This window comes from Scomber scombrus, chromosome 23 (genome assembly GCF_963691925.1).
Source record: "Scomber scombrus chromosome 23, fScoSco1.1, whole genome shotgun sequence".
Taxonomy (NCBI): domain Eukaryota; kingdom Metazoa; phylum Chordata; class Actinopteri; order Scombriformes; family Scombridae; genus Scomber; species Scomber scombrus.
In genome coordinates, this window is record NC_084992.1 from 7,542,500 (window position 1) to 7,557,127 (window position 14,628).

The following is a 14,628-nucleotide window of genomic DNA, read 5'->3' on the forward strand; positions in this document are numbered from 1 at the left end:
TCTCTCTCTTTCTCTCCATGTCTTTACCTGTATGTCCCTTCTCTTTCTCCCATTTTCCATCCTCTCTGCTTTTCTGTCTCCCTCTTTCTCTCCATTTCCACTTCCTCCAACTTTGATGTACAACCTGCCCTGCTTTCTCTCTCTCTCTCTCTCTTCCTCCTCCCTCTTTCCCTCTCTCTCTCTCCTCCCTCTCCAGCGGGAGGCTCTTACTTCATGATCAGCCGCTCTCTGGGTCCAGAGTTTGGGGGGGCGGTGGGCCTCTGTTTCTACCTGGGCACCACCTTCGCCGGAGCCATGTACATCCTTGGAGCCATTGAGATCCTTCTGGTGGGTTTTGGCTTCCTCATCATCATCACCTCCTCCATCATCATCATCATCATTGCTATATTCATCATTTAGCTTTTCATCAACATATGATATATGTGTCTCATCCAAATCCTGATATATCTTATTCCTGTGTGCCTTAAACCTCCACCTTTTGTCCAAAAACAAGCTTTGGAGCTGTTTCCAAGTCTCCTAACAACAGGCATTAACTCAAAAATTAGGTATAGCTTCTTTAAATGAGGCCTATTGACCATAATTTCCAAAAAATATATACATAAAAAGGTCAGTGACAAATAAGGGTCAGCAAGATGAGCAATTGAAAAATATCTTAAATACTTTTAAAAGCAGCATCACATTTATTTTCCTGTGTATAATCAGATTTTTATGAAAAAAAGACTGGTTACACCAATTGACACTGTGTTGCGTCACGTCATTGACCCAAAACCCTGTGGTGATAAGTTAGAATGAAGTTGGCTAAAAAAGGTTCAACACAGAATTTAGGTGATAATTCAATACGTTATGCTTTAGAGCCCGGTTCTTCCTGACGTTTCTTCCTGTTAAAGGGGAGTTTTTTTCTTGTCTTTTTAAATCAAATAAAAGTGCCTTGAGGTGACGTTTGTTGTGATTTGGCGCTAAATATAAATAAAGATTGATTGATTTGTCATAAACCGTCAAACCAAACCATGATCATAATCTTCTTGGTGAAGGAACGTGTCACCCAGTGCAGCTGTGTGATGTTTTTAATAGTTTTTGGACAACAACGGAGGTCTACAACACAAAGGAATAAGATATATATGTATCAGGCTTTGTTGGTTTGAATCTGCACATGAAAACCGAAATTTCACAGCCAAATCCTTTTAAGGACAGATTTGGTTCTTCAGCTATTAAATGGTTAATTTATGCTTTTTCTCTGTAGTAATGAGAGTATTTTGTCATACCAAAGAGATTCTTTAAAAGCTAGAAAATCAATTTAGAAACCTTTTAAATCGATGATTTAAACAAATTCCAGTGCCCAGTTTTTGCCTAATCTGGCGTATTATATCAAATATCATAAAGAAGTCTAATATTGTCCTTTTCGTTCATGTGCAGCATCGCCCACCAACGTCTGATACACAGAGAGATATTAAAGGGATTACTTATTGTATCTCCTTTTCATTGCACAACCTTTAATCTGTGTCATTATCGACCTCATTACGAGTTCTTTGCAGCTTCAGGCACCTAAAGAGTTATGCATCTTGTATTTGCACTCTTTATTATAATATCTAACTTATTTTAATAATTTGAGCATGTCTCTGCACCCCTTCGAGGTCTTTTCCTTTATCTCTGTTGCATCCTGTCTTCTCATCTCGCCTCCAGATGTACATCGCCCCCGACGCGGCCATCTTTAAGGCCAAGGGTCTCGAAGGCGAAGGGGCGGCGATGTTGAACAACATGCGTATCTACGGCTCCATCTGCCTCCTGCTCATGTCCCTGCTGGTCTTCGTGGGTGTGAAGTACGTCAACAAGCTGGCCTCCATCTTCTTGGCGTGCGTCATCGTCTCCATCGTCTCCATCTACGTCGGAGCGCTGGTGTCCGCCTTCAAACCGCCAAATTTCCCGTGAGTGTCGTCATCACTTTTAAAACCGTTCCTTTTAATCTCGAATCATCGCTGTTTTGACTGACCGATCGGCTTCCGTCCGCAGGGTGTGCATGCTAGGAAACAGGACGATCAACGCCCACGATCTCGAGGACAGACAGTGTGCGAAAACCATCATGCTGCAGATCAAAGAGCAGGCGGAGAGAGAAAACAGCAACTTCACGTTCACCAATGGTGGGTTAGATCACGAATATTGGCTTTCCTACTATACTGACAGACACGCTCACTCTCACCGATCTTCTCTCTTTCAATAGAAAACGGCACGGTGGCTCCAACGCTCGACCCGGGTCACGTTCTCGTGGAGAAGACCACGTACATCTGGAGCCGGTTTTGCCAGAACGCCGAACTCAACGCCTCCTGCGACGAATACTTCATGTCCAACAATTTCTCAAACATCGAAGGAATCCCCGGTCTGGCCAGCGGGATCATTTCAGGTAGTGTGTGTGTGTGTGTGTGTTTATTACTGACTGAACGCTGATAAATTCACTTCATACTCCGTCTAACCAGCTCGAATTTAAATCTCCTCACAGAGAACTTGTGGAGCGCCTACCTCAGCAAAGGCGACGTGGTGGAGAAAGCCGCCATGAGCTCCTCTCACGTCATACACCCGTCGTCCACTCGGCAGCCGTACGTGTTCGCCGACATCACCACCTCCTTCACACTGCTAGTGGGCATCTTCTTCCCCTCCGTCACAGGTAACGCTCTTCCTCAAAATGTTAAAGGGTCACAAATACAAATAGCAACACTAGAAAAAAAAAGTAAACATGTAATTGTTGCATCACTGACAGGAAGAGCTCAGTGGGTGTCATATTGATTTTATTCTCGCTGCTCTGTCAGGATCATAATGGTATCGTATCAGGATGTCAGTTTTTGGATTTCACATTATTCATGAATTAAATGTTGTTTTATGCTCATATTTCAACTTTTATAACAGGTCTTTTATGTATTTTAATGGGAAATTGGCTGCACTTATACAGCACCTTTCTAGTTTTCCGACCTCTCAAACCGCTTTTATACTACAAGCCACATTCACACACATTCAGCATGATATGAGCCAGCAGGAGTAATTTTAGGGTGAAGTATCTTCCCCAATTACACTTCAACATGTGGACTGAAGGAGCCCTAAACTGCCCTAATATTACTTCACACTGGGTAGATGTTATAATGGCAACATACGAGCTGGAATGAGTAAACAAGACAGATTTTTATTACAAATATTATTATCAAGTAGCAAAAAAAAAAGCAATAACCAGGAAATGGCTGAGCAGTAAGTCTCTGGCAATCTTAGACTGGATAGAAATAGTAAAAGAACATTTATCTTGAGACACGATACAGAGGAGGGTAATAATAGATATCGGAAGAAATGGAGACGGTACTTGGATTTGAGATTGAGACTAGAATTACAGTATGAGTTCCACGCTGGGACACTATGAACCCTCCCCCCCCTCCCATTTTTAATGATGCAAGATGTCACCTGTGACAGTAGGACAGGGCAATAAATTTATATTATGTTGATATTGTGATATTTTATATTGAATTAGATTATGAATATTGTGATATAATTATATGGATTTTCCACTTTGTCATTATATCCAAAATCTCAATGCAATATTGATTCTGACCGTATCACCCAGCCCTGTCTGACAGCAGAATAGGAAATGATAGTGTTAATGAAAGATAAATCTTTATAAATAATGATAGATAATTTCGAAAAAAGGTCCTTAAAAACTCATTTTCTCCTCTTACTTTAAATTGGGATTCAGAAATAATAATAATTTTAGACTTGACTCACCATTCATAACTGAGGCATAAAATACATCCTCCTAAAAACAGAATAAGAATATAGAGCATTAATAACTTAAATAACTTTTTTTGGCTTTATGGCACTGGCAATAAAGGAGTTCAAGTATGTGTTTCTTTTAGCCAATTGTGGGCTTTAATAGTGCTGGTTTTTTTTCTTCTTTTCTTCAGGAATCATGGCCGGTTCAAACCGGTCGGGGGATCTGAAAGACGCTCAGCGCTCCATCCCCATCGGCACAATCCTCGCCATCCTCACCACCTCCATCGTCTGTATCCTTTCTGTTCGTTTCAAGTTTCGACAACTCAAAGCACCATTCACACTTTTTGTTTTTTGTCCAGCCGGGTATTAAAATCACAACACAAGTATCTTTTTTCTTTTATCATTATGGAAATCGTCTGTCTGGATTATGTTTTTATGTCACTGTAGAGTTTAATGACCATCACTTCAGCTAAATGAAGTGCTTGTTTTATAGTCCGCAGCATGAAGAGGATACTTTATTTCCTATTTGCTTTTAAAAGGCACTCAGGGTGTATTTAATTTGATATGATTTGACTGCCGGGTGGGTTTTTTTCCTGAGCGCTGTCCGTCCAGACTTGTCCAGTGTTGTCTTGTTTGGCTCCTGCATCGAAGGTGTGGTCCTCAGAGACAAGTCAGTACATCTTTTCTTCTATCTGTCTATTTCTATCTGCTGCTATTGAAAAGAAAAGGTCTTAATATGCATGTTTTTTTTCTTCCTGCAGGTTTGGAGACTCAGTTCAAGGGAATCTGGTGGTGGGGACTCTGGCGTGGCCGACTCCCTGGGTCATCGTGGTCGGCTCTTTCTTCTCAACGTGCGGCGCCGGCCTCCAGTCGCTGACGGGAGCCCCGCGACTCCTGCAGGCCATCGCCAAGGACAACATCATCCCCTTCCTCCGGGTTAGAGCTGCGACTTTTGATTTGGAACACAGGAAGCCAAAATTAGAATAAGAATGTGTGTTTCCTTCTACGCACATCTGGAACAAATAAAACCTGGACCAAAGAACTGAATCTGTAGAGATAGAAGAAAGTCCGCACACTGTAGTGTAGTTTACACTCTTGATATCCCATTAAACTATATAAACCCTGCATTGGGAGCTACAGTGTGCAGACTTCTTTTGCTGTTCTCAACCCATTACACCAGTAAAATTCTGCATTTTACTTATTATTATATGTTTCAGCAATGGTATTATTTTTTCCTTTTAAAAGGGTCTTAAAAGTCATTAAATTTGATCTTAATAAATGTGCAGATACCCTGAAATTTGTTTATTACAAAATTCTAATATCAGCATTCAAAAATGTTGCTGTATTCATCATTATATTTTACATATTCTATAAAATCCTAACCTGGAGCATAAATTAGTGATTATAAATGTATTTTTTCTGTAAGATTCAAACATTTATTAATGACTAATGAGGAATTTATGAATGTGAATTGGTGTAGAGACTAATTATGAGTCAGACTATGAACAGTATGTAAAGGGTTAAGGACTTTTGAGGACTTTTGAGAACATATTGACAACAGATATGTGGAGAGTATCACAGCCACAGAAGAGCTTAGTCAGCACATTAACCTCCTGGAGTTTCTGAAAGCTTGTGTAAGACGTTTTGCTGCCTGTGGGTTATCATGTCAGCACATTGTGGTTTGCTTTGAGTACCTAAAACTTAAAGTCAAACTCAAACTTTCTGAAACAGGCAAGCACATACTGTACTATCATGTTATGAGTAAACCTTTAACCCACTTCGATTATGATTTACACACATTTTTGACATTCTTTTGCTCGCGTCTGTCCGCCAGGTGTTCGGGCACGGGAAAGCTAACGGGGAGCCAACGTGGGCTCTGCTGCTGACGGCCCTGATAGCCGAGCTCGGGATTCTTATCGCTTCTCTGGATCTGGTTGCTCCCATCCTGACAATGTGAGACACGGACAAACGGACAATGGATAAAATAAATCTCGCTCTTATGTCGCTAATATTTATATTTGATTTATTCTTTTATTCATCGTTCGTACTGTGTCTCTTTTTTTCTAGGTTCTTCCTGATGTGTTATCTGTTTGTGAACCTGGCCTGTGCTCTCCAGACCCTCCTGAGGACGCCTAACTGGAGGCCACGCTTCTCCTACTACCACTGGTACACACACACACACACACACACACACACGAACACACACATATGAACACACACACTGATCTCTGCCTCTCGGGGGGCTCTCTCATCCCTCTCTCTCTCTCTCCAGGACCTTGTCATTTTTGGGGATGACTATCTGTCTGGCGCTCATGTTCATCTCCTCTTGGTACTACGCAATCGTTGCCATGGTGATCGCAGGCATGATCTACAAGTACATAGAGTATCACGGGTATGTTGCCATGGAGATCTATTCTCCCCGGCATGATTGTACATGTACAGCATGGTCAAGTTATGTGTGCGTGTACTATTTTTTGCTTCCATGTGTGTGTGTGTGTGTGTGTGTGTGTGTGTGTGTGTGTGTGTGTGTGTGTGTGTGAGTGTGTGTTTCCAGTGTGAATCACCTGTGTTTGTAGGTGTGTGTCAGGCAAGAATAAATCACAGTTTTTACCTTTATGTCCTTATTTATTCTATATATCTGTGTGTGTGTGTGCGTGTCAGAGCCGAGAAAGAGTGGGGGGATGGGATCCGTGGTCTCTCGCTCAGCGCTGCCCGTTATGCCCTCCTGAGGTTGGAAGAGGGACCACCGCACACCAAAAACTGGAGGTACATGTTTTCACATCATTCATGTAGGTTTCCACTACCATGATAAACCTCACTATAAAGTATACATACATGAAGTAAAGCTGCTTTACATCACCAGAAACACCTGTTTACATTTTCAATCAATCAAACCTTATTTATACAGCACATTTCATACAGGTTAATGGAGTTCAAAGTGCTTGACAGTCGATTTACAAGCTGCTGATAATAATAAGACAAAATGTAAGACAAGTGTAGAACAAGGATAACTTAAAGAAAAGGAACAAAAACAAAGTACAATTTACAAAGAGAAAAATTTAAACCAATGCATGACATTAAATAAAGTAAAATAAATAAGAGAAAAAGTCAAATAATAATTAGAGTAAAAATTAGGTTAAAATAGATTAAAAATACAAAACAAAAGTAAAATGAAATGGATAAAGTTGAATAAAAAACTAAACTAAAACTGGGTTAAAAACTAGATTAAAAAGACAAAAGAAACACATGAATAAAATCAATAAGATAAAATTATACAATGATAATAATAGAATAGTACAAAATAAAGTCGAAAATCAAATTTTAAAACATCAAAACAAATAAAAATAGAATACAACATGTTTATACTCCCAGTGAGCTTTGTGTGATTATAATTAGATGGTAAATATATAAAAACCATGCGATGCCCATCTTTACTCCAGCTGATTGGTGTCTCACTGACTCAGCTCGACTTCCTCCCAGAACGTTTTGGCAGCGCACCACTTATCTGCTGTATACTAATGGATATATGCTAGTCGGCTTAGGTAAAGTAGCCTCGTTAACCTGTCGTGTCACTGCTGTCAGAATGACAAACAAAGACCTGTTAGATAAGATAATCCTTTATTAATCTCACGATGGGGAAATTAACAGAGTCACAGCAGCAAAGTGGAGAGTAGAACAATACAAAGAGCATCAATAGAAATAAAGATAATAAATAATAATAAGTAAAACTAGTAATATGAACAATGGGGAATAAAAATAGTAACGGTATGTTTACAGGCTTAATATATCATAAGCCAATTACATTAACAATATGCCTTTTTAAAGAGAGAGAGAGAGCTGTTCCAATGTAGCAGCATTGGTGTTGTTAAATATGTACAAGCAGCTATTAAATGACTAAAGGATGGATAAATGACAGATCACAACTCTGCTGTCCGTGTGTGAAAACCTTGTCATGCTATTTTTACCTCCACTAACACACAAACCTACTCCTCTTCTTTCTCTCCTCTCCTCTTTCGTCTCCAGGCCGCAGCTGTTGGTCTTACTAAAGCTGGACGAAGACGCCCACGTCAAGTCTCCTCGCCTGCTGACGTTCGCCAGCCAGCTGAAGGCGGGAAAGGGCCTGACCATCGTCGGTACCGTCGTCTCCGGCAACTTCCTGCAAAGCTACGGAGAGGCTCTCGCTGCCGAACAGGTGGGAAGGTGTAGAGTCACTGAAACACGGAGGAGAAAATAGTGTTTTATTTAAAGAAAAAACAGGATATTAAACTTTTTTTCTTAATTGTACCTCTCAGACTCTGAAGCACTTGATGGATAAGGAGCGTGTGAAGGGTTTCTGTCAGTGCATCGTGGCCCAGAAGCCGCGCGAAGGCATCAGCCACATGATCCAGTCCAGCGGCCTCGGAGGGATGAAACCCAACACCGTGGTGATGGGCTGGCCGCACGCCTGGAGGCAGAGCGAAGACCCGCAGTCCTGGAAGACATTCATCAGTGAGTCAAACAGGACAGGAAACAGTGTAATCCCTTCATTTTGCAGATGTGGTGTTGCAGTCAGGCAGGCTAACAGCGCCCCCTCTCTTCCTTCCAGACACGGTGCGGGTGACCACAGCAGCTCACCTGGCCCTGCTGGTGCCCAAAAACATCTCTCTGTTCCCCAGCAACAGTGAGCCGTGCACGGAGGGCTACATCGACGTGTGGTGGATCGTGCACGACGGCGGGATGCTGATGCTGCTGCCCTTCCTGCTGCGCCAACACAAGGTGGGGAGCGCTTGTTTCTGTATTTTTTTAAACAACACATTTTGGGAGGAAACACCGGGGCAGACCTATAAAACGCTAGAGGGATTATGTATCTCTCCTGGCTTGGGAATGCCTCGGGATCTCCCCCAAGGAGGAGCTGATGAGTGTTACTGGGGAGCTGCTTTTGACTGCTCTCCTCTCCGCAGGTGTGGATATTTTGACAATATTGTAGGGATGACTATTGGTGCTTTCACAAAATATTTACACAATGAGATTTTTGATAAATAATCATCAGTAATGTGGTTAAAGACCGAGAGTAAAACAGCCTGTTAAGCTCAGAAAGTTTTTACTGTAACGAAGCCTTTAAAAGCAGTAAAAGACACTTATCTCATATCACCATATAACAATATTCCAAATCTAAGATGATATCTATAAAATATCAAGATATCGACTTATCGATTTATTGCCTTCAGCCCTATTTGTGTCTATATTAAGTTTTAAGAGCTCCACAGTGACACTAATTGTTGCTTTTGACTGCTCTCCTCTCCTCAGGTGTGGCGTAAATGCGGGATGCGGATCTTCACGGTGGCCCAGATGGAGGATAACTCCATCCAGATGAAGAAAGACTTGGCAACCTTCCTCTATCACCTGCGTATCGAGGCCGAGGTGGAAGTAGTAGAGATGGTACGCTGCTGCCGGTTTATCAAGAAAACATTTAACGTTTCAAAGTGAAATGTGTCAGAAATATCATTAAGATAATCTCCTCTCTTCAGCACGACAGCGATATCAGCGCCTACACCTACGAGCGAACCCTGATGATGGAGCAGAGATCTCAGATGCTCCGACAGATGCGACTGTCTAAATCAGACCGGGATAGAGAGGTGAGCTTACGTCAGACTAAAAAAAGATTACAGAGCATGTTTTAAAGGAGCGTTAATCTTAATCTTTTAAAGAGTTTTAGATGTGCATTTGTTCAGTGTTGACACACATTAAGGGGTTATTTAATTATCTCCACCTGTAGTTTTTAACAAAGTCAACTCAAACGCCATCCTGATGGTGGATCGCGAGTGTATGAGTCATTATTATTGTTGTCAGCCATAACGCACTCACTCGTCTGATCTGTCTGTTGAATGTCGTGCATCATTTTATCAGGGAAACCCTGGTAGCAGCAGCAGTGAAAGTAGGCCAGAGGCAGGTGGAGCGACAAGGTCTCAGGTGAGGTCAGCAGGTTATGGCCGAGCTTAAAATTCACAAGTTTGTTTGAAAGTAATAAATAATAAAAGACACAGTAAGTATTTTAGAAAAAGCTGATTTTTCTCTAACTATCTTGTATACTAATTAAATGTCATTCATTGTCTACGACTAAACCGCTGGAATAATATGTACAATGTAATTTTTTAAAAAGTCAATTACATTTTACATATTGCTTTTGGGCTAATATAACATAAGCAAATCAAGCTTCTTTCTACTCACATCTGTATGAGAGGGACCAACAGAAAGCACGTGCATACTCACACTTATAAGCATGAATTTATATTGACGTTACGCCTTTTATGTGCCAGTTATTAAGACGCAGGTAAGAGAAAGATGTATAAAAATGTGCTGAATTTAAATGCACATTCGTCCAGGTGGGTTATTTCGGGTGTGTGGGAGACGCTTACTCTATCACATACTTACTAATATTTTCTGTGGTGAAGATCTTCAGGGTTCAGCTGGAGGATTTTATAAGTTTAACCAGTTTTTTAAAATCTTTAACGAGGGTGAAAACGTCTGCGGTATTAAGGAAAGAAAATGTCTTTAACAAGGAGGCTGATGAATCTACTTTAAGGTTTTTTTTTTTCTACCATGGTTTCAATAAAGTAGACTGTTAGTTGGAGTTGAAGTAAAATACACAAAAAAAAAGAAACTAAGAGAATAAAAACTAAAAAGGTCAGAAGGTAACAACACATCACCAAAGCAGCATCTCCTCCAGCTTAAATATTAAACTTATTCAACGTAAACCTTCTTTTGCCGCTGGGTTTTCTGCCTCAGAGGGTTCGCTGGAGCTTTGATGATGTAAGTTGTACAGCTTCCACAGTAAGTAACAAAGTAAGCAGCTGATTCAAGTAGACCAGTGTAGACACAGTTAAAGTAAAAGTTGTGTTTTTTTTATATTCCTAATGAATTAGTGAAGACCTCTGTGCTCCCACGTGTACGTATGAATCCTTCAGGAAAACATAACCAAACATTTAGACATATATTATGAATTATTAGTGCCCTTTTTTGGGGAATCAGATGAGTCTCTACTGCTATCAGTGAACGCTTTTCATGGTCTTTGAGCTCTCTAGTGAACGGGGGTAAGAAAAGAGATCAGTAAAGTGTCAGATCTCATGTCAAACTGAGTGTTTAATTAATTAAAATCAGTATTATTGTAGCTGCTCTTACAGGGTTTTTTCTCTTTTTAAATCTGAAGGATTCAATTAGTAGTTTTAGAGTTTGTCCATTCAAAGTTCAAATATGGTAACCTGAGTCAAAACTGCCTCCTGCAAATATCTTGCATTTTCACGTCATTTTCCACCTTTCCACTTGTCTTTTTGTGTGTTTTAAGATACGTTTTGACTCAGGTCTCGCCCCGTCTGTGCCCCTATAGCCTCTTATAGCCCCTTACTCCTCATCCTCCTCCTCCCTTCATTGTTCGGTTCGACCACAGTAGATTCAGCCTCTCTTGTTGTTTTTGTGTTAGTAAGTTGAGGTGACGGTGTGTTGTCTGTAGGTGTATCTCTCCCCCAGGTACAGCACTATTGGAGCCCACACCTCAAACCCCTACAAAGGAAGCAGAGACAGACAGGTACAAAGAGATAAAGAGACAGTAGCTCGGGGGACGGGAGAGCAGCTGTGTAGAAGAGAGAGAGAGAGAGAGAGGTGTTGAAGTAGTAGAGTAGAAAGAAGTTAAAAGAGTGACAAAAGTGAGAAAGAACATATATGTATGTGTGTATATATATATATGTGTTTGTGTGTGTGTGTTTGTCCTCCACTGAATCAGGCCCAGCTGGTGAAGGATCGTAACTCCATGCTGCGCCTGACGAGCATCGGCTCGGATGACGACGACGACACGGACGGCGGAGAGCGAGACAGAGTGGTGAACAGTGGCGGCGGTGGAGGAGGCGGTGGAGGCGGTGGCGGCAGCTCCGAGCACCACCGCCGCGTTCAGATGACCTGGACCAAAGAGAAGTCCTCGCAGTACCGGGCGGCGCACTCCGGCTGCTCCACGCCCGAAGGCTTCAGAGACATGCTCAGCATCAGGCCGTGAGTGGATGTAAAATTGGGGGAGGAGGGATATTTAACGGAGAGGGTGTTACATGTTACTTCTCTTCTTTCAGGGATCACTCCAACGTCAGGCGGATGCACACCGCCGTCAAGCTCAATGAGGTCATCGTCAACAAATCCCATGATGCCCGGGTCGTCCTGCTCAACATGCCGGGACCCCCCAGAAACACAGATGGAGACGAGAACTGTATCCTTTATTCAGTCAATTAACCGCATGCACAAATCAGCTATTTTCTCACTTGTTAATAGTCGAGGAGACTGTTAGCTTAGCATAAACCAATCAAACTGTACTTATAAAGCACCTTTCATACAGGTTCATGTTGTTCAAAGTGCTTTACAGTAGATTTGACAAGCTGATAATATGACGACACAAACAAAAGGAATAAAAAAGATGAGAATAAAAACAAAGTTAAAAAACTGAGACCAAAGCACGCAAGAGATAAGGACAAAAATAAAAATTTAAATAAAATAAGTTTTAAAAAAAAGAAATACAATCATTAAAAAAGGATTTTTGTGACAAAATCTGGAGAGCAAAATGCAGTCATTAAAAGTGCAACAAAAACAATAATAAATGAATATTTGCTTCTAAAAAGAACGGAAAACAAAAGATAAAACACCTACCACAAATAAAACATTCACATTCTGCAGGTATTGCATGATTCATACGGATATTGCAGAGTAAGTATTTACAACATATTCCTTTATGAGTCCCACGACAGGGACATTTACAGCGTTACAGCAGCAAAGTGAAGAGAAGAACTGAAAGAGCATCAATAAATAATAAATAGACAATAGGACAATAGGAAACCAGCAGAAATCTAACATTTTTATTCCTTGACTTCGTCGCTCAGACATGGAGTTTCTCGAGGTCCTCACCGAAGGTTTGGAGCGAGTCCTGTTGGTCAGAGGCGGAGGAAGTGAAGTCATCACCATCTACTCCTGATTGGACAAAACGAGGAGGAAGCCAGAAGCTCTTTAAAAGAAGAAGCAGCCAATCACGTAAAAGGAGGAGAGATGGAGGAGATGGTGGGGCCTGTGAGCCTCTGTGGAGGGTGTGGTGGTGGTGGGGGGGGGGGCAAAAGAAAGAGAGAGAAGGAGAGAGAGAGGGGGGGAGGAGTCATTGGCTGCAGAGTCAGTCGTCATGCCCAAAACAAACGCGCCCCACAGCCCTTTTTCCTTTTCATCTCTACACTTTTTCTGTCATGACGGGGGGGTTTCCATTCCACTTATGTCGAGCTACAGAAATGCCAACACATATTCCACGAATGAGCAAAAAAGAAAAAAAGGAGTGATTAACTGTGTGTGTGTGTGTGTGTGTATATGATGAATGAAAGTCATCCACCTTGAAGGAACTTTTTTTTTTTGGGGAGGTTTTGTTGGAGAAGGGACCAGCGTCGTGTTACGAACGAGTGCAAGCGATTTGGGGCGGTGGACCACGGAATGAGGGGATAAAAAAAGACGAGAGAGAGAGAGAGAGAAAGCTGTGAAGCGTCCCAGAACAGAGCAGTCGTTCCCACTGACGAGACTCAGGGTTGCTTTTTGTACATAACGTGTATTTTGGAAAGCGGATATGAGTGTTTCTGAGTGTCGCCTGAATGTCTGAATCGAGCGTTTTTTCGTTTGTTTGTTTTTTCAAGTTAATTTTATTTTCCGATAATACATGAAAAATAACTGGAAAAGTAACACTGATGTGAAGAAAGTAAAGATGTACTTTTTTTAAAGGACCAGCGTGTACGATTTAGCGGTATATTTAGCCTTCCACTAACAAGTGTGAAGGAAAATCTACAATACATATAAAAAGCTCATTCTAAGGTAACGAAAACTGATTGTACACTAATTAAACTGTACTACTATATCACATTTCTGCCAATAGATACCTTTAAATCTTACACACTGCTCCTTTTAAGTAAAATCTGTACTACTGCTCTGTCTCCTTACTTAAATGTTTAACAAGGAGATAAAAAACAGACAACTTTCAATTACCTGCATATCAAAAAGTGGTCTTTTATTTTTCTCTCTCTTCATATCCAGAAGTATTTACACAAACCTCAGAATGTGTTTTTATCCTCAGTTTTTTCACATATCATCTGTTCTTCTCTTAATTTTCTGCAAAAATCTGCTGATCTTTACGGAAGCTCGTCGCTGCCAGGAAAAGAAAAACAAACAAAATAGATGGAAAGTTGATTATAACATTTTTTTTCTTAAATGCTCATGGTTAGTCGAGATTAGTCAAACATATGAAGCTATACTATAAAAGTCTAAATTATGAGTTTTATCTTTGAATTTTGAATCAATTTTGAGTTCAAATTTGACTTGACTTGACTTGAATATGTCAAAATTATAGTAAGTGATAAATTCATTTTCATAGAGATAAATCAAGTTCTGACTTATTTCATAATTTAGATTTTTAAGTACACATTTTTTTACTTAAATCTCATTCATTTGTTTATTATCTCTTACCTAACCCTAATCTATCATGATCTTTTTTTCTTTTCATAGTCTTAATTTGTTTTTATTTTTTTGGCACTAATGGGCTTCCATACTCTTGCTACTCATTAATCTTATTTTTTTTTTAAAACAACAACAAATGATTTCCAGTTACAAAGTGATTCATATCATCTTTATATCAAACACCAGCAGTCTGCTTTGCTGCTCTGCTGCTACATGTTGTTGTCCGCGATGTGACGGCAACAGCACGATACAACTTTTAATTAAATTAAAATTCTTGATGTCAACAAAGATCCAAGGAAAACTAATTTGAGAACACGTTTGCAGAGGTAAATTATCAAACGTCTTCTCCTTCTTCTTCTTTTGTGTCATGCTATGAACTTGGCCCCTGGTTATAGT

The 14,628-nt window shown here is 40.6% G+C and overlaps 1 protein-coding gene across 1 annotated transcript in view; it reads left to right on the top strand.

Annotated features, from left to right (window-relative positions):
- Positions 1-12,794, top strand: part of LOC134006074 (solute carrier family 12 member 6-like) — a 30,951-nt gene extending 18,157 nt beyond the window's left edge. Inside the window, exons 7-26 of the mRNA XM_062445137.1 lie at positions 197-327; positions 1,681-1,922; positions 2,008-2,135; positions 2,216-2,395; positions 2,492-2,656; positions 3,933-4,031; positions 4,354-4,411; positions 4,503-4,677; positions 5,576-5,694; positions 5,809-5,907; positions 6,014-6,133; positions 6,403-6,507; positions 7,765-7,933; positions 8,034-8,229; positions 8,327-8,496; positions 9,028-9,159; positions 9,249-9,356; positions 11,498-11,760; positions 11,835-11,968; positions 12,633-12,794. Coding sequence (XP_062301121.1) covers positions 197-327; positions 1,681-1,922; positions 2,008-2,135; positions 2,216-2,395; positions 2,492-2,656; positions 3,933-4,031; positions 4,354-4,411; positions 4,503-4,677; positions 5,576-5,694; positions 5,809-5,907; positions 6,014-6,133; positions 6,403-6,507; positions 7,765-7,933; positions 8,034-8,229; positions 8,327-8,496; positions 9,028-9,159; positions 9,249-9,356; positions 11,498-11,760; positions 11,835-11,968; positions 12,633-12,724 — 2,885 coding nt within the window. The 3' untranslated portion in view covers positions 12,725-12,794. The remainder of the gene's footprint in view (positions 1-196; positions 328-1,680; positions 1,923-2,007; positions 2,136-2,215; positions 2,396-2,491; positions 2,657-3,932; positions 4,032-4,353; positions 4,412-4,502; positions 4,678-5,575; positions 5,695-5,808; positions 5,908-6,013; positions 6,134-6,402; positions 6,508-7,764; positions 7,934-8,033; positions 8,230-8,326; positions 8,497-9,027; positions 9,160-9,248; positions 9,357-11,497; positions 11,761-11,834; positions 11,969-12,632) is intronic.
- Positions 12,795-14,628: the final 1,834 nt, after the last annotated feature.